The sequence below is a fragment of the Cimex lectularius genome, unplaced genomic scaffold (genome assembly GCF_000648675.2).
Source record: "Cimex lectularius strain Harlan isolate CLEC.00 unplaced genomic scaffold, Clec_2.1 scaffold29, whole genome shotgun sequence".
Classification (NCBI taxonomy): Eukaryota; Metazoa; Arthropoda; class Insecta; order Hemiptera; family Cimicidae; genus Cimex; species Cimex lectularius.
The window spans coordinates 136,552-156,578 of NW_019392675.1; the positions used below are offsets into that span (position 1 = coordinate 136,552).

At 29.8% G+C, this 20,027-nt stretch overlaps 2 protein-coding genes across 3 annotated transcripts; one reads left to right on the top strand and one right to left on the bottom strand.

The window, feature by feature from the left end:
- The first annotated feature begins 595 nt into the window (after positions 1 to 595).
- On the top strand, positions 596 to 9,562 carry LOC106662014. Of its 2 annotated transcripts, XM_014385810.2 has the most exons (13): positions 599 to 785; positions 882 to 908; positions 4,249 to 4,415; positions 6,275 to 6,378; positions 6,445 to 6,543; positions 6,690 to 6,954; positions 7,023 to 7,048; positions 7,119 to 7,188; positions 7,257 to 7,328; positions 9,110 to 9,153; positions 9,248 to 9,323; positions 9,380 to 9,476; positions 9,549 to 9,562. In XM_014385810.2, exons 1-12 carry the CDS (start codon positions 612 to 614, stop codon positions 9,411 to 9,413), a joined length of 1,158 nt encoding a protein of 385 aa, XP_014241296.1. In that variant the 5' UTR covers positions 599 to 611; the 3' UTR covers positions 9,414 to 9,476; positions 9,549 to 9,562. The 2 variants fall into 2 exon arrangements, with proteins under 2 accessions (XP_024081229.1, XP_014241296.1); XM_024225461.1 differs by lacking the exon at positions 7,257 to 7,328 and having other exon boundaries at positions 596 to 785.
- A 936-nt stretch (positions 9,563 to 10,498) lies between these two features.
- LOC106661659 (signal transducer and activator of transcription 5B-like) lies at positions 10,499 to 17,887 on the bottom strand. Its single transcript, XM_024225437.1, is given in 10 exon segments — positions 10,499 to 12,948; positions 15,871 to 16,024; positions 16,087 to 16,242; positions 16,311 to 16,450; positions 16,514 to 16,616; positions 16,619 to 16,826; positions 16,886 to 16,975; positions 17,050 to 17,206; positions 17,436 to 17,572; positions 17,681 to 17,887. Coding segments are annotated over 10 exon segments (1,263 nt in total). The 5' UTR covers positions 17,693 to 17,887; the 3' UTR covers positions 10,499 to 12,842.
- Positions 17,888 to 20,027: the final 2,140 nt, after the last annotated feature.

Consider the following 20,027-nt stretch of genomic DNA (forward strand, 5'->3'; position numbering starts at 1 on the left):
GTATGTACCATTCAAATATATAAAATATTTCAATAAGAAAATAGACAAAATAGCAAAATTAATTGTCAGAAATTCATCTCTTTTTGTTTCTTTTAAATGGAAATAATAGTCCGATTTTAATGTTTGGTTCAGTCATAAAATGCACTATACATTTCTTTAAAACGAATTATGAACCATGATTGGTCCACAAGCTTTTGAGAAAAATGATGTTAGAGCTTGCAGTAGGAATGTCAGTCAGGCAGAAAGGTCGTCGAAATTATCAGTCAAAAAATTAATTTACACAGATTACGTTAGAATCATGAATCTGACTATGAGGTCAAATTCAAGTTTTAAAAATTGTCTGACCTACTTACAGAATGTTTGTTAAAATATGCCAAAAAAAAGCAGTATTTAGTTTATTTATCTTTTTAAAAAACACAAAAAAGAGTACAATCGCGGCAAAAGTTTATAATTTATACACATGTAAAAGGCTACAAAAATTAAAATTTTATTTGTAAGAATGTAAATAGATTTGAATTTTTTTAAAGGGAGGGTAGGAAACGTCCGTTCATGCACTAGCATGCCCATCCCCCTCTTTCTAAACTGGTGTTGCGGGGCAGCATAAGTTTCCTATGAATCAGTCACTACAAAACAACTCTGCTGTCATCTCACACTTGACACTGTACCGCGGGCAAGTTTGTTTTCTTTTTAATTTATTGTTTGTTTTAATTACATCACGTGTCTCGGTTGGAAAAATGCCCTGCAACAAAATCTACGGCATATTATGCTTCATCGCTCTGACGAAGGTACATTTATAAAATTTTTCAATTCGATGCGTTTTTTATGCACTGCAATTTCTGTTGTAAATTAATTACTTTTTAAATTGTTAATTACTTTTTCAGATTGCTCTGTCCAATGAAGAAACCGACGTAAGTCCTAGTTATTTTCCTCTTTATAAATATTTGTCATAAAGTTAATTCTATACGATTTTTTAAAAGTAAAAAAAAAAAGCTTTACCATTTTATACACATCATAAATATTAATATCTATTAACTTAGATTAAATAATAATCTGTCTATAGTTACGTACCTATTTTAATTATATGAAAAAAAAAGTTTGCAAGAAAATAAAATATGGCAGTGAAATTTTGCTCGATTATTTTAAAGTAGAACGTCTAAATCTTCTAAATATAATTTACAAATATGTTACTTCATAATTTTTTTTAACATTTTGAATACAAATATTATGTTTGTTTATAGCTTAGCAATAGGGTCAAAATGTGCAAAATTTCACCTACTCCGGACAATGAAATATTTTGACATGAACGTCAAACTTTTTGAGTCGTTTTGATTTAAATATAACAAAGAATTTTTTTTTCGACCGATAAACATTTAGATTATTACGATTTCTGATATATGTATGATGCAATTCACTTCCGGTTTTTTATACTTACAATTAGTCATGTGATAAGATGGAGATGTCAAACTACACAAACACATGAACGGTCGCACATTAGTACACGTACGCGCACCCACACATACCAGTCAATTATTAATTAATTTGTTAAATGACTTCATTGTAAAAGACTACTGGTTGGTCATTGACTTTTTTAATTTATACCAGTGAAAATTACGCTTTAGGTCGATCTATTTATTTAGATGAGTCTAGTTTTAAAAGCAGAATGATCAGAGACAACCGAAACTAATTTTAATAATAAGTTTTTAATATTAAGATTCTTATTATTATTTTAAATATAAGCTCAAGAGAGTTAAGGTTGATCTGTGATTTTAAAAATTTCTAATTAATTTTCCATAGCATAACAAAAGCCACGGTTTATTTCATCAGTTCTTTGGGGTTGTAGATGCAGAATCAAGTATATGCTTGTTGTACGCACACTTGAATAAAGTTCTAATACAATGGACTTAATTAATGATTTAAAAAATCATTTATTCTTAGGATCAATTTTTGTATTTAATTTATAGAACTAGAAAAGCGGTATAAAACGTGTCAATTTGCTGCTTGCACCTGCTGTAAAAAGCAAGTATAAGCACATACTTCAACCAGGTTTAACTTACGTTCAGGGCTGTAGGTGCAAAAGCAAGTATAAGCTCTTTGTTCGCACGCCGTCAAATAAATTTCTAAGACAGTGGATTTAATTAATGATTTAAAAACTAATTTATTCATTAAAGATTTCCTCCTGAGGTCTGCGGGCTTACCTACCATTCTGGCCTACTCGATGATTTTTTTTTTTTTTAATTCTGCCGCGTTTCGGCATTTTATCATCTTCAGTATTTGAAGTGCCGAAAAATGTCTGAATTAACACAAATCAGCGAGGATAGGCGGACCCGAATGATCCACAACTAACAAACAGTAATTTAGACCTTGTGCAATTTGTATATTTTATTGGTAGAATTTCAGGAAAGCGGTATAAAACGTGTCAACTTGCTGCTTGCACGTTACAGTAAAAAGCAAGTAAAAGCATGTTCTACCAGGTTTAATTTTGCATGTGTTCTCTTCAGGGCTTGCTGTAAAAGCAAGTATAAGCTTGTTGCAAGCACGCTACTGAATAAATTTCTAATACAATGGATTTAATTAATGATTTAACTACTAATTTACATGCTGTTCCGTTTGACCGCTTGGAAAATGTTTAATTTGTGGCGATTTCAAAAATAAATTTCACGTCATGTCCATTATTTTTGGTTAAGTTAAAAAAAAAATCGCTGAATATCGTCAGAAACGATTCGACGATTAGTCTATTAAAAATATATTTGCATTTTAATTTGTGAAAGATAAAAATACCTCGTTGTCTTATCTATTTCTGAACTAGAAATGAAAGTTTTATTTATTTATTTTTTTTTTTTAAATCTCAAATATGACGAAAAAATTGTTTCAATTTTAATTTAATTTTTTTTCAATTTAGCCGCATTTTTGCGATTTAACGTTAATTTCTCTAAAATTCTTCCTAAATATCTGGTTTTCTGGGAAAAAAATTTGAAACTCTTGCAGGGTCGAAACTTCTGTTCTGTAAAAGTATAACGATTACCGCGATGTATAAGATTATCTCCTATATAATTACTACTCAGCCTTCAAAATTGTAATTATACATTAAAAAACTATTAGAGATGTGGCCAATCAGAAAATTTACGATTTAGCTCATCCCTGATCGTTTTCTAATATACAATTTTGGTTGTCAACAACAAATGAAATCAACGTAGGACCGGAAAAAATAAATACAATGTAAAAACGAAAATTCATAAAATTCAAAAATATATTATGAAAATCATTATTTGTTATAATGAAAAAAGGGGAATTTTTAATATTTTTTCCGTGAAATTTAGATTTTGTAATAAATTGCCCCCCTCTAAGTTTTCAAATTCAAAATTTTCATAAAGTGATATAATTAATGATAAAGGTTTTCGATTATTAATGTAATAGAATATACTATTAATGTAGTAGAATTTATTATATTTTAAATAAATAACAACATGGACTATTTACGTTTTTAATAATAAGACCCACCTAAGATTTTTAAATCATGATTCTCAGTAATGCTTATAAAAAGTTTATCAGTAACAAAATGACTATATTAGATCACAAAGATCCACCACTGAAGATGCTAGAAAGCGAAGATACATCAGACATCTAAAAAGCAGACCAAATGATCTGAAACAACCAACTACAAATATATTTTCTTTGTAATTAATTTTTTTAAATATATATTTTTTTTAAATATCTAATCATGTACAATTCCAATCAGTGGTTCAATCGCCAATATTGCTTCAATTCTTCATATAAATCTTCAATAACTTTCTTATCCATTGTCTGATGTATGTGACGCTTTATCAGTCCAAAGCTTGATTTATTATGCACAATGATTATGATCAAATAAATGTATTGTTCAGAAATATTTTAACTTGACATATTCACAATTATGAAGACTGCTCATAATCTGGGCTCAAAGTGTTTGTTTTCTGTGTAGATGTGTCTTTATTGTGTGTCGTGTTGAGAGTGCCCATACACGAACGAAGAACATGGGAGGGCACTCTCAACACAACACACAATAAAGACACATCTACACAGAAAACAAACACTGAGCCCTGAAGATCTATCTCAATAAAGATTAAAACATTGGCACGATAAAGAAAAAAGTTATCTATATTTTTCTAAAACCTACATCGCACCAGACCACATCTCACGATCTCCAAATAATCATTAACTTACTGTCACTAAACACCACACATTTTTATTAATTGTGACAATGTTTTTCAGGTTGAATGTGAAAAAAATCAGGACTGCCCCAAGGGCACATATTGCTACAAGGAAAGTGCGCTTTACAAATGTGTACCATGTTCAAGCTGTATACGCTTCTTTAGGAAAAATTCTACATTTGATGACTGTCCTCAAAGGCCAGAACAGTGTGGTGAATGCATTGCTGGGTAAGTTTGCTTATCAATTAGCATTGCACATAATATTTTACATATTCTAATTGTGAAAAATTAATAGAAAAAAATATTATTTTTCTGATGATGATGTTCAAACTAAAGAACAAAAAATTGTTACTATTATTTTTTTATCTTATAAAAATTTTTCTTGCGATAGACACATCATTAAAACTCATTTGATTGCATAGTTGCCCATTTGACAGATTATTTGAACATGATTATACCCTAATCAAATTCTAGGGCTTAATACAAACAAGCAGTTCATCTCAGAAACTGGAGCCTCCAATATATTATTTTTTTCTTATTGAGATAAATTTTGTTGTCGATTGTAAAAGGAGATGATTTGGCTGGCATAACATTAAAACACTTCTTTGTAATTCTGGTGAGTCCATTATCCACTTAGAAAAATTTAATTTTTTGTTTAAACCTGTGATATGCTGGCAATGTTTTGTGTTTGTTCCCTTGAAACGATTTTTAATTTTTAAATGGTTTAAGCAATTAATCAATTTTGTGTACAATTTGCACAAAAAATTGTGTTGTAAAGAAACAAAAAGTGGGATGGTGTTGAATAATTTAATTTTTCTCTGTCTAAGTTCTAACATTTTCTTTAAAAAAATAACACTAAGAATGGAATGTGTACTAGTAATTTAATTTGGTGTTTCATATCACTTTTTTCTTTCAATGAGGGTAATTCAACTATGAGGATATATAAACACTCGGGAGCCGGTGGCCGCTGGATTCGAACCCAGGGCCTTACCTTACAGTGATGAGTCTACTGTGTCAAAGTCTTAATCGTTGTGGCCACCAACACCCCAATATCAATTATTAAAAGGTCAAATATATGTATACATATATAAAATAAAGTAAAATTGTTTTGTATTAAATATTCAAAAATTATTGTTAACCAAATTTTCAGCCATTGCCTTCATTTGATCTCAACTTGCAATGACTTTTCAACTGTAAAACTAGAGGAACTAGGAAAAGTAGGATGATCGTGAATGATCAAGCTATGAGTTTGTCACTTGGCAGACCTCGTACAATACAATTCACAAGATAAATTATCGACTAACTGCTTAATTGTTAAACATCAACAATTTACAAATAAAGAAATTTTATTGTTGAATAATTAATTATAAACAAAATATTCAAATTATTAAAAATAATAAAAAAACTTTTCTCAAGATTTCATATTTGGTTTTAAATTTTCAGATTATTATAAAAAAATTCAGTTTTGATTCAATTTTAATTTGACTTTCTACCCCGATCTAACAGTTTTAACATTATTTTAAATCAACTGAATCATCAATTGAGAAACCTAATCTTAAAAAATGTACGTACTAAATGAACAAGCAATCACAGTAATTTAAATTTTGTCTTTTCAATAAAAATATTAAATAAGTTCTTTTCTTTTCTTTTTTAATTTTTAGCTAGTTTGGTTATTGATAAAGTAATGATGTCGGTTTGAATTTTTTTTTTTTAAGTTTTCAATTTGTTCATTGCAATCTGATGAGGTTATTAATATCCTTGATGAACTCTTGCGTGTTTAACATTTTTATTCTTGCACTGGTTTCAGCTCTTCTGTTGCCCCTTCTCAGCAAATTTATACTCTTAAAAAAAAAAGTCCAAGAATAAAAAAGTTAAACACACAGAATTCATCAAGGCTGTTATTTTTAATAAACTTCATCAGTCTACAATGAACAGCTGGATTACCAAAAAAGAAAAAAATAATAATAGGAAACATCATACATTATCAATGTTTGCACAAGACTTTCTATTTGATTTTCGATGTCACATGTACAATTTTTTAAATATTTTTTTAATGGCTTTAATTTATTTATCGTTCATATTTGTAGATACCATTCGCCAAAGCTTACAGATGGCTCAGAAACAAACACTTGTACATTAATTGATTCAATTGAAGATGAGAAATCTACACTTTCAAGTTCAAATTACAAAGGTATGTGTTTTAATTTTTTTTTTTCAAAATTGTAATATTAAATTAATTAATGTATTTTATGTTTAGTATTTGAAAACTTGTTTTTTTGGTTGCTACTTCTTGTATTCCCCTGTATACTCATTCTGCTAGTAGTTATTTTCTTTACAAGAAAAAAATGCCTCAAATGTAAGTCTAGCTTTTTTATTTATTTATTTTTCTTTTATTTTTAAATATGAACTTTGATAAAAGTACTTTAACTTCTTATATGTTAAAAGAAATTAGATAAATACGTTGCCTATCAAATTAAAATTTATTTAATTTATTATTCGTAGGTGCTACGAAGGGAGCGATGCCAGTTATTTCCGAAATGGAAAGACTGTTCATTTCACCAAGGTTGCCTCCTCCTTTTTATCAAAGTGCTTCACTGGACAATATTGACGATAACGAAGATGAAATACAACCCAATACATCTAGTCTTCCTTTTGCCAGCGAAATAGAAATCGTCAGTACAGGAGCATTGCACACTCAAGTTCAATGCGAATTCGACAGAAAAGTTCAAGCCAGCAATTATAAGATCCCACTTCATATGAATGAAGAGTAAGAAAGTGTTTCTATTATTTCTATGTACATTTTTCATTTAAAACTTTCATTTTAATTGTTTACAGGTCAGTGCCTGAGCAAGCAGAGCAAGGTATTTATTTATTTATTTTTTTTTTTTTTACAATTCAAACTCCAAATAAGTGTTTTATTTGATTTTATAGTCGAAGAAGAAAATTTACCAGAAATATATGACGATAATACTCAACCTAGCACATGGAGACCTTTCGCTGAGTAAGAAAATGTTAAAAAACCTATTTTATTTATTATGCTTTATAAACTTAACCTTGTATTAATTGTAGGAATCTAAGCAAAGAAGGGCGAAAGGAATGTATTGGGGGAGATTTAAATTCTTACATTTTATCTACAGACATGTAAGCACTGCTTATAAATAAAAAAAATAATTATTAATAATTATAATGAAAGCTTCAATAACACACAAATTTCATATACTGCACTTTCACCATAGATAAACATAAAAATGTTACCAATCTTATTTGTCTGTAGACTTATTTAAATAATTATTGTCAGGAAAGACTTGGGTGTTCTGAAAAAATCAGACTACCGTTATTTTATTTGCTTTAAAATTTTGAAAGAATATTCCGAGTGCAATGGCAAGAGTCAAAACATGAAACTGCTACATGCAAATATAATCATAATTATTATACTTTTAATCTAAGGTCTTGGTGAGATGAAAAAACCAGTGTCACAAGCGGGATGTGTCAAACACTCGACCTTCGGCTCAATACACCTCTACTCTAACCACTTGAGCAATCGTGACAAGTGGTTAGAGCAGTGGTGCATTGAGCGGAAGGTTAAGGGTTCTAATCCCACTTGTGACACTTGCTTTTTCATCTCAATCAAAACACCATATTAAAAGTGTAATTGATTAAAATAATTAATACGGTCAATAATAACTACTAAATACATACATGGATAATATAATAATATAGCATAAATAAATGTAAAATAAATAAATAATAATAATATACATAATTTTCAATTAATTAAGGTTTTNATATAAATAAATAAATAATAATATACATAATTTTCAATTAATTAAGGTTTTGGTTGAGATAAAAAAGTCGGTGTCAAGCGGGATTCGAACCCACAACCTTTTGGACAACCGAGTGGATCAAAGTCACGATAGCTCAAGTAGTAGAGCAGCGGCGTATTTCGCCGAAGGTCGTGGGTTCGAATCCCGCTTGTGACAATGTCTTTATTATCTCAACCAAAATCTTAATTAATTGAAAATAATTTATTTGGTCAAGCGGACAACGAAACCTAATAAAATATACATAATATAACAAGATAATATAATCGTAATTCTTTAACAATCTCAACTACTACAATCTCCCCTAAACTTGTTATTTATATTCCTTGGAAAAAACAACTTCTTTTATATTATCATACATTTATGCAGCTTTCATAACATTATTTTTTTCTATAATTTTATGCTATTTAAATTAATACACCATGAAATTGAAAGATTAATTCAAAGTTTTGAGCTATTTTTATACTGTGGCTTTTTTGTTATGTACTCGGGTGAGTTCTAATTAATTTCAAATTTTATAATTTTCTCTTGTTGCAATGTACTTGTTGTTGTACTTCCTCTTAGGATGTGTCATAATCCTTAAAACATTCTCACCATTTGCTCCTCTGTCTAACAGTAAATGTGTCTACCTGATTGCTGAATATACACATAAATGATGTTAATCGTCACTGAACCTTTTCATATGACATTGGGTATGCAGTGGCCTGTTAAAATTCCAAGTTCCATCCCGCCTACATACTCTGAAATTTCTTTCTTTTCAAATGAGGGGGATTATTACATTGCTTATTTCATAATTTAATTAATAATACTTTTGTTTCATGCTGAACTGGCACTGGGTCACTTATTGGGTCCTTCTCACTATTTAAATAAGTTTCGGATTGTACCATCTTCAGAGAGGAACTTAGCAGCTAAAACATGTTTGAATAGTTCAACAAAACTGCAGGTGAAGTCAGACCGATAAGTGAACAAATGCTGGTTCAGCATGTTCACCGACTTGCAGACCAACACCCAGCATCATTACTTTTGTTTCTTCATTTTCACTAACATATAATTCGACATATTAAATTTTTTAACCTAATTATGTAAAATACAATTCTTCAGAAGTGATCAAGATCAACAACAGGGAGAGAGCGAAAGCACTGCAGGTAATTTTATAAAATTGTGAATGTTTCCATTTTTTGTGTGCATATAATAGATACTTATTTCGATAATTGATTTTTTTTTAACTTTTGCCGATAGCAAATTCTGGAGGTGAAGAAATACGACATTTTGCCATGATCTCTGCCGAATCTTCTAATTCCATTCCTGCGCCCGAGTAAGTTATTATACTTTTTTAATTACAGATTATTAGATTTAAAGATTTTTTTTCAGAATCGAACAAGATCAAAAAATTGAAGAAAAGTGAATCATTTTGACATTTTCCTGTGATCTCCAAGGAAACTGAAAAACTTCCTTCTCCTGAATCAGTGTTGGTATTTGTTTTATTTATATCTTTACATTTTATAAAACTATAGAATGATCAATTTTTTTTAAATTTCAGGTAACAGAGATAATAAAAAATTGAACACAAACATGGAAGGAATGAAGCGAATTCTCAAGATTTTCTTTTCTTCAATTGTGCGATTTTTATGTGTAATTCCATGCTGTTAATTCCATCGTGATTCTAACAACGGATAATGTCTTAAATGACCATCATCGAGAAAACGGGACTAAAAAATATCTTATGGCTACAGTCATTATGCATTTATTCAATTTTTAGTGCATTATGCAGTTATGCATTTATTCAGTTTTTAGTTTGAGGAAAAACTGTACAATTAAAATGTGATCAAGTGGAAAACTTTGTAAAACTAAACAAATTATAGTGTGACTATGTGATCGATAAAATAAATAAGTATATAATGTATATAGTTAATTTAAAATAAATCAAGTCAATCAAGAATTAGTTGGTTTCTTCATTAAACGTTGAAGCAGTTTTCAAATTAAAAATCAACATTCATATTTAAGTTGATGATGTTTTTGGTCTGCGAATGGTAAATGGTTGTAATCTAGTCACTTACGTTTAAGTGTGACATAAACCATTAAGAACAGGTGATCCCAGTAAAGTGGTTAATTTTGAATCCATAAAACCTATTTATGACTTGCTAAGTATTTTGTAAAATTTAAGCTTATCTTATCTTTAAGATGGAAACAGGTACAGGTAATCCAGTGTTATGAAAAGTTTAGTAATATACCTCAGTTGTAAATGAACAGTTTCAATTTTTTTTTTTTGGTAATATAAAAAACCTTTATTTTGGTAAAGACATACAACAACAAAACATTTTTTAAACTAAGAACAAACTTAACTATGATTTATGCTCTAGTACTTTTTTATGATTTCACTAATTTACATTAATGTTATTATAACAAAAGTATGTTTTATTTTTAACAATTTTTTTTTGTTTAACAAAAAGTATATAAAACAGTAAATGGATATATATATATATATTTGANAATTTTATTGCAGCAAATTAGGAAATGGCAGACTGAAACTGGAAGGAATCAAGAAAATAAATTAAAATACTAATTTTAAAAAAAGTCTGAACACATTTAATTTTCTAATAAACTAACTCACCTCCTAAGGTAAAATTTCAAAACTCTAATGAAAGTATTACAAATTTTGGCCAACACATGAGTGTAAAAACCTTCTCTAATAAAATATACGAAAAGAAGTGTTAAAAATTCAATAAAAACAATGAAGCTCACGTTTAGAAGCAATTTGTTAAGCAGTAATTTGTTAACTTAAACGTAACGTAAACTTACACACAAGTCGCACATTTCTCTATGTACTTTTGGAAGTATTTTCTTCAAAAATAGTAGGCTTTATGGACAACTTATTTGCAAAAAGTGATTAATTATAAAAATATTGAAAGACAGTTGTGCTGTCAGACGAGCCATCCATCAAAATATAGCCTTTCCGTAAATATCACAGATGCCACAATAGCCAAAGTAATCCATAGTTTCTTTTCACTCTTAACAGATAGATAAAACATTGAACAAGAAAACAATCCAAATAAAACAAGATAAAGAATTTTATAAACTATAAAGAAAAAAATATTGCAAAGGAGCAACACAGGTTATTTTAATTTGTAAGATCCTATGTTATCTGTCTAGAATGATATCACATAATTTTAGAAAATAAAATCTATTATAAACTCTAAACGATATAATGTACTTTAAATATTTTATTTTTCTCTAGATTTTATTTTTAAACTATTTAAATTTTCAATGGCACTTTTGAACTAACGTTCTAAATCGTATAAGGCTTCATTTCTATTCTCATAAGGCAATAATAACATGAAATTCTAAAAATTGTTGCAGAGAGCAGTTTTATGGTGCAAGTTAATAAAACAAAAAATTCTAATACACTCGAGGCAAAATTAAAGCATCACAAATCACTTAATTTTTGAAAGGCATAGGCCTTTTTGATAGTAAAGTATGAAAATAATTTTAATGCATATTTGCTCGGTAGTCAAGTTTTTCAGTTTGGAGTTTGGAGGAAAAATTGTAATTTGCGATGAGGATCTGATCATGCAAATAAATGAGGATACAGAAAATTATTCTCTTTGTCCAGGCCAAGGCTGTCCAAGGTCTACTTTTACAGCAATTGATTTCAGATTCTGAAGAAACTTCAAGAACAAAAAAAAGCACATGCCGAGCTGGTATAGCAGACTCCCAAAAGCAACAAGGGATGCAAAAAATTCAATCTAAACTGTTAGAAGGTGCTTCTCAGCAGTCACTAAATGAACAAGGGGTTGGTAGAAGGTGATACAATTTTTCTCCACAGATCAATTCTTGGGAGTTGTATAACTTTTAGTTTGTCATCCAGCAGAACTCTTACAGCCGAGAGGTATATTAAGACATTGTAATTTGGTCATTACCGATAATTTTAATTCAACTTAATTCATCGCTGGGTTCGTCTGTCGGACACGTTTTGGCATTTTCCATTTTCAGTTCATTAAAGATGGCGAAATACTGAAACGTATCTGACAGACCAAAACAGCGAGGTTAGTTAGACCAACATGATCGGTAACGACCAAATTACAGGTTCAACACCACAGGAAGGAATTTCACTATATAAATTAATAAAATTTTTGAACCACCTATGGAGTCATTTGAACCAAATTTTTGCAAATGGATGACTCTTACATGGCTCCAGTCATTCAGATTGTGAATTAATATTTATTGTAATGTTCTATCACGGCTAGCTCAAAATCCTGATATGAACAAGTTAGAGTGCAAGTGATTTATGGTTAGATGGTATGCCAAGACTTGACGACCTACAAGTTATCAAAATTTAAAGAAGTTCGACATTTTATTTGACAAAGTTAAGGTTGACCTTTCGTTAGACATCAGGATTATTTAAAGGATACCACCAAGAATGTCAACATTTATAAAAGGTAGAAGATGAAACAGAAAGTATCAGAAAAAGTTTGAATGGTACGTAACAATTTTAACTTTAATTTGCTTAAGCAATTTTTTTAAAGTTTTTTCCCAAATTATTTCATAATTTTAAAACAGAAAGAAATGTATTATTATAATAAACCAGTGTAATGCTTCCATTTTGTCCTGCGAGTAATAATGTGCAAATGCATATTCAGTAAATATTGCTTAAATAAAATGGTGGACTTATTTTTGAGATTTAGTCCTAAAAGCCCTCAGAAGTAAAAATAACAAACAGCCCTGAGGAAAATGGCACAATGATGTAAATTGTTTCCATTCCTGTTAACTTAAAACACATTACATTTCTTATTTTTGTACTTTCGGCTGTGGGAAGTTGTAAAATGATAAAATCTCACTACTTCGTATACTGCATCAAGTCGGGAAAGTTGTCGATGGTTGTTTCATCGATGCCTGACAACTCGACCCCAAGCAGGTAATCCATTTCAGTTGCGTTTATGTAGCTACAACAGAGACACAACACAAGTCAATACAGATTTTGTTTAAACATTCTTAAAAATGTTAATTTGGAACAAACATAAGAATAAACAATATCTGCTATTGACTACTGTTGTGCCTCCGGTTGCTATTTGTGTAATGTTATTTTGTGTTTCAGTAGAGAGAGAGAGAGAGAAACAGAAAATTATAAATATTGAAATATGAAATCACAGTAAGAAGAATATGTCGCAAAGAATAAAGGAAATTGAAAGTGTGAAAATGGGTACACAACAAAAGTCAATAACAAGTATTTAACATCGATCTGTAATATCAAATTTGATACAGAAACGTTATATATATATTTTTTGGTAAACATAAAACATTGACAATTTAAAATTGCACATGAAGTAAACATTTATATTTAACATCAACAGGTTGCTTATATTAAGATATTAATAATAAACAACTATGTGAACTTTGTAATTGTTAAAAAAAACATGTTTTTTATCTTCTTAACCATTGAAAATGGACACAAGAAATTTTTCACAAATTATAAGATATAAAAATGTGTTTTAATGGCAAATGATTTTTTTTAAGAAAATAAAATTGTGAGTTTTTCCTTAGACTAACATGAAAGAACAATTAAATCTATTAGTTCTAAACATGAGATTAGAATGAATTTTCTACCTACAATAAAAGTTTATTCGTTTCATCACATAACATTGTCTATAACATCTCATTTAAAAAATTGGAAAAGGAAGTGAACAAGTCAGTTATGAATTAATCATTGTTCCCTATCTTATTAGAATACCTTTGAGGTAAAGAACATTTAAAATGTAGAGTTTTAAGTCAAAAAATTTAAATCTATAATAGTAGAAAGTTATCAACTTCCAAATATGAAAGGACAGGCTTCAAGTTTTCCCTTCAAACCTTAGCCTGACAATTAAGACCCTGCTTTAAATTTATAAAAAAAAAATTAAATTAAAAACAAGAACAAATAAGAAAGAAAATTTAATTCCTATATTCTCTGAAAATTTCAGTCTTGACATACTACATAAAATATGATAAACAGTTAAAAACTTAAGTTTTATTCATTTGCTCCTATTTGATAGGTAAACATTTTAAAATATTTTCTTGAGTTCGCTTATAAAAAAAAGTTCTTAAACTGAAATTTGGTATCTTCGTTGTAAACATACAAATAAAGCAAACACCCTGTGACACATCCAAATGACTATTTAAGATGAATAAAAGTACAGCCCGTTTATTTTGTGCTACTTATCGACACAACTAATTTACTTTTGAGCATTTTTTTGTCTTTCCTTCAGAAAATATTTTTATTTATAAAAATATCAGTATATATAATTAATATTAAACATAATTGGTTCATATATTTGCAGTGTGCATTACTTTTAAAATCTTTATGAAAGCACAAAAGATTCGTGCAAATTGAAGAATTGAGCTCATCAAAGATTCGTAAACAAAATATTTGAGCATTAAATACATTCTTTTAACAGATTTGGAACCTATGTATAAAGTTGTTTTTTTAAATGATTTTTTAATCAAACTTCTCTATTTAAATAATTTGGATGGAAGTAGAGGATGGAATGTATTTTTCCTTTCAATTTCATCGTTTTTCTCCGACTGAAATATCACTTGTCATCTTCAAACTCATTACGAGCCTGATGATAGGTTTTTAATGAAAATAACACAAAAACAGCTATTATAACATCAAACAACTACCCTAACAAACAACATGTGCAACATTTAGATGATGTTAAAAACATTTATCTAAATAGAATAATAATAAAGAGAGTAAGCTCTATTGCACATAAATATTTTAAACATTGACTTTCTAACAACAAATTTTATTTGATCAAAGTAAAATGACATCTCTGTGAATGCATCTAAAGTTTCCTTTGTATATCTAAGAGATCAAATAAAACAAGAAATAAAAATAAAAATAAAAAGTTAAATTAAACTTGCATGGAATGTACATCTTAAACAAATTATAATTTCTTTAAATATAAAATTTCAACAATAAATTCCCTTTAAAGTTTGTGTAAAACTTTAATGTGTTAAATAAACCTACCGAACAGCCAATAAAACATGTAATTCAATTTTTCCAGATTTACCAACTAGAATTAAATTCTTAATTACAAAATGCTTTCTGAACACAATTTAAAAATACTGACTAAGAACCTTAATAGTACATTAAAAAGTCAAAATTATACACAAAAACAATAATACGCATACATAAAAATAAATGCAAACAAAAACACATATAAATAATAAAAATAAATTAATGTAAAGCAATATGTTGTTTGTCAGCAAAAATTCTGTATGGTAAATGGCAGGATAAAAGTTTTTTTTTACATAGTTGGAATGTAAAGATTATGTAAATAATTCATGTTTGTAATGTTGACAGTAGCTTGTGAGAATACTGAAGGTTTTCATGGCCCCAGGTCACTTGCGACTTTGAAATGAACTGAATTACAGTTCCAGTACGGAATGAAAGCTGCCAAAACATTTGAGAAAAATAATAAAATAATGTATAAACAAAAAGGATAAAACCAAAATTGGATAGAGTAATAATAAAAAAGTGAATTGGCAACTTGTGAAGAATGAAAATTGTTACCACATTAAACATATGAAATCAAATACTACAAGACTTCTTTTTTTTTTAATTTGCCATACATAAAGAATATAGTAAACTTGCCATCTAATCCTCTTAGCACATTGACTGCAGTTGACAACTATGTGCTGACATCTCCTCCTTTCCTTGTGCGTGAGTGGACTTGGCCCGTTATTTTAAATATTAAATAAATCAAATTCAGGGTATCAATATCGGCCAGAGGGCCCGGTCAATGTGTGAATTAAAATATATAAAATGTGGTAACTTCCCCTTCCCCATGCTAATTTTAAAAGTTAAACTTTAAAGTTCAGTATACCTGTTCACATTATCCCCAACAGTGCTATTTTCTGGGGACTGCGGTTGAAAGATTGCTTGCGGTGTGGGTGGCAAGCTGTTCGGATTGCTGAACCTTGGAATCTGCGTTACCAGCATGGGTTTCACATATCCATTAGTCGTCGTGGAATTGTTATCTGAGAATGAAAAAAATGTGATATTTAACATCTGGGATGTATACATAACAGGACAATCGTACCTGTAAATGGTGTGTAATATTTGCTAAATGCTTGCTGTTTGCAAATATCAGGATAGAGATACACCAAATGGTGGAGATCTGATATTCGATCGGCCAAGCTCCTTATGGCGAAATCCTTACTTGTAAAAGGCTGCAGCATAAAGACTTCAGAATGTTCTGAAATAATTGTTGCAATTAAAATATTATATATTACTTTTTTAAAAATAAAATATAGAAGTATTTACTCGAATCTTCTGTACAGCCAACCCAGGCTATCGTAACACCGCCAAGTTCTGAATCAGAAAAACGAAGAAGAAACGTGCCATTGGCACAAGTCAAGAGCATTTCTTCAGCTTGCTTTTTTCTCACAAAACCGAGGATACAACTAAAACAGTATAAAAAATCAATTTGAACTACCATTGCAAGGTTTATTAAATATTTCTCATACCCATCAACCCAGGGTCCTTTGAGGTGTTCCCTCGTCAGTTTCATCACTGCATAAAACCACTCCCAATAAGTAAAGTTTCTTTCGGGCAAAGGCTCTTTACAANTACAAAGCCAAAATGGCGTATCCAGTAAGTTGTAAACTTACCATTGAGCTTTGTGCATTCATGATACTGTAGGGCAAAAGATTCTTGCTCTTGCTCCATTCGCCTTAGATCTTCAGAGGTTTCGTGCGTCCTAGCTCTTAAGATTTCCAACTGCTGGGCAATTTCAGCAGCTACAGTGCTCATACCACCTCCGCCAAGGTCCACACCAGCCTGACAAAAATCATTTCTTAGAAATACAAATAAATATTTGATATTTACCATTTACATACGTTTTCAGCCTGTTGCACTAATTTCAATTCTGTATTCAAGCAATGCTTAAGGATACCAAACAAAGCCAAGGGGTTGTGCGCATAACGTTGCTGAAATGGAAAATGTTATTACATCAAGTTGTGATAAAAATTAGTTTTAAGCTGAGAAAGGTCAAAATTTGCACCTGGAAAAAATTAGCGGCATCCATCAACTTTATTTTAGTTATGAAATGTTCTTCGGAAACCAGGCTGTTTGCCCTGACTTGAAGTTCCTGGACAAGTGATGTGAATAAAGTCGTCGCGTACTGTTCATGTTGAGGATTGTCAGGCTCTATTTCCGCCCTGATTCAACAGAATTTATTGTGTTAATTTGATCTGAATCTTTGATTTCAAAGGATAGGAGATCAAAATTTTGTACTTAAAAGGAGACATTTCTTTCAGATGAAGTTTGACTGATAAAAATTAAAAACATGATAAATGAACCACCTGCTTATCATTTGAAAGAAGTGTCATAAGAAATGTGCTGAACAGGAGCAAGTTTAGTCGTTTTCAAAGCATCGACTTAACTCACCACATCTTGTCTTCGATCCAAGGGGCCAAAAAGTGACGGACTTCGATCGGAAAGTGCTCCCCGTAAACAGCCTGGACCTGCTGGAGGGCTTCCCCTTGGAGTTGTTGGGCCTTCGTCCATAAAGACATGGATCCCAGCTTCAAAGGAAATGTTCGTTAATTAGCCAGAAATGAGAAACAGGCCGTACGAAGTGCTTGGCAGGTGATAAAAACAAAATACAGACAATGGGATAAAACAGGACTTACGCGGTACTCCATGGTGTTAACGATATTTCTTATCCTGCTTTAATTAAACAAATCAGAATTTCCGGCGGAAAAGAAAAATATCAACGTCCTAGCCGGAAGAATAAAAAAAACACGATTTAAACTTAAACCCAACACAAACAGTGGTAGACGAACGAAAGATCAACTATCAGCAGAGGACTTCGCCAAACAAATGGCGTCTGCCCTTCTCTAATCTCAACTCTGCGCATAATTGCTAGCGCAGATAAATAAGGAAGAATAATTAATTAATTAAGCCCTTAAATATTAGTGAAGGACGGGCCATGAAAAAAATGCATCAAACTCCTGAAATGGTGTGTAAATTAGCTTTAGAATTATTATTGATACGGTGTTCGCAATATTAATTTGCAAGGTTTATGGGTTAGGCTAATTCTTCTTATGTAGGCAGTAAAGAAATTCAAATTTCCCATTAACTACCTTTCTCATCAGTCGGTTAAAATATTTTGTTTTGCAATCCTATTTACCTCAATTTAAATATTTACACAGACAACTGCAATCAAATTGCAGGAATTTAAACAATAATCAACGTAAAAGAACAAACAAACCATACATGTAAAAAATATACTAATGTAAATTTTTCTTTAAGTTTTGCTATTCATTTAATTGCTACTAATTATTAATATTTTTATGTATAGTTTTATGTAAAAACATTAGGTGAACTTTATTAAACATAACATTATCATTTGTCAATGTGCTAATTTGATATTTATAGAGATAGACAACTGCAAACTAATCAAAGACCATCAGACAAGCGACATATATATATATTTAAAAGTTTAAAAAGTAAAGTACAATTTAAAATGATAATAGAAAATATACAATGAATAGAAAAATACATTAATAAAATGTATAAGAAATAATAATTGAATGAACTCCCTGATGTATAGACCCTAGGGTCAGAACATCGGGGTGTGATAATCCTTCAGAATGACATAATAATATAAAAATAAAATATAATTAAAATACAATAATATATGAAATTAACGATCAAATTGTTTTGATAAAAGTAACACTCATAATAATAATAATAATGTGTAGCGTTTAGTTAATGATTAAATTTAAAAATTTAAATTTAGTTAATGATTATTCAGAAATCTTGAGATGCAGTCTGGTGTGACGTAAGTTTTACAAAAACATTTTCTTTATCATGCCAACGTTTCGATCTTTACTGAGATCATCTTCAGGGCCTGGGATTTATAAAAAACGTTTAAATTTTACAAATACATGTAGGAGTGAAAAAAAAAAGAATTTATACAATGCTAGAAAATTTAAAAAAAAAATGAATTTATACAATTCTAGAAAATTTTAGATTCAATCAAAGTATTTTGAACTTTACTTTCAGTGAGTACAAATACTTTGATTGAATCTAAAATTATCTAGCATTGTATAAATTCATTTTTTTACCTAAAATTTTCTAGCATTATATAAATTCATTTTTTTAAATCTAAAATTGTCTAGCATTGTATAAATTCATTTTTCTTCACATCCTACTTCCACATCCTATTTGTAAAATTTAAACAATGATGATAAATCCCAGGCCCTGAAGATGATCTCAAAAAAGGTCGAAACCTATGTTACACCAAACCGCATCTCACGATCTCAAATAAACAATAACGTCAAGATTCAAGTGAAATTAAACTTTGCTCTATTGGCTAGAAGGTTGATATGGTGATTAAAGTAGAGAGATTGGTCAAAGTGAATACCAATATCTTAGCTCGTTTTTACTCTACTTAATAAGGTATTATATATTAATACTAATATATATTAATAAGGAAAGCATAGTGCAGATTAAATCTATTAAAAGTAGTGATGTTGCTTTTGTTAACGTTGAATGTCATATGGTGGTTGATGCACCATTTTCCAGGTTATTTTATTTTATTTATTTATTTTTTTTTTTTAAATAAATGGATCATTATGGGTCATTTAGGATAGCTTCTATCAGGAAGAATCAGGTCAGATAGAAGTTGGTGTTGCTGTCGAATGGTTGAACATGGAGGAGAAAAGGAAGGGCTTGTCAGAGAGCAACACCATCCCAGCCAGCATCTCCATCAGGACGAATGGGTAAGCACTCGTCTTATTGAGGATTTGTCCTCTCTTATGATTAAGGCTGTTTTTTTGTGAGATGTGGATATAAACCATTTACCTCGCTTTACTATTATCATATTTTAAAATAAGTTAACCAACTGAACAAACTGCCTAATGTAACGAAAGCATATATTGTTTATCAAAAGTTATTAATAAAAAATGATACAACAAACATTTTTATTCTTGGAGTGGGAATTTATTGCATTATGTTTATTTGGTGTAATGG

Bases quoted from the DNA above. Each gene is read 5' to 3' on its own strand.
- LOC106662014 (XM_014385810.2), top strand. From the start codon at position 612: ATGAATCAGTCACTACAAAACAACTCTGCTGTCATCTCACACTTGACA. The intron at 786-881 runs GTACATTTATAA...TTACTTTTTCAG, and splicing joins GCTTCATCGCTCTGACGAAG to ATTGCTCTGTCCAATGAAGA. The intron at 6,955-7,022 runs GTAAGAAAGTGT...AATTGTTTACAG, and splicing joins CCACTTCATATGAATGAAGA to GTCAGTGCCTGAGCAAGCAG.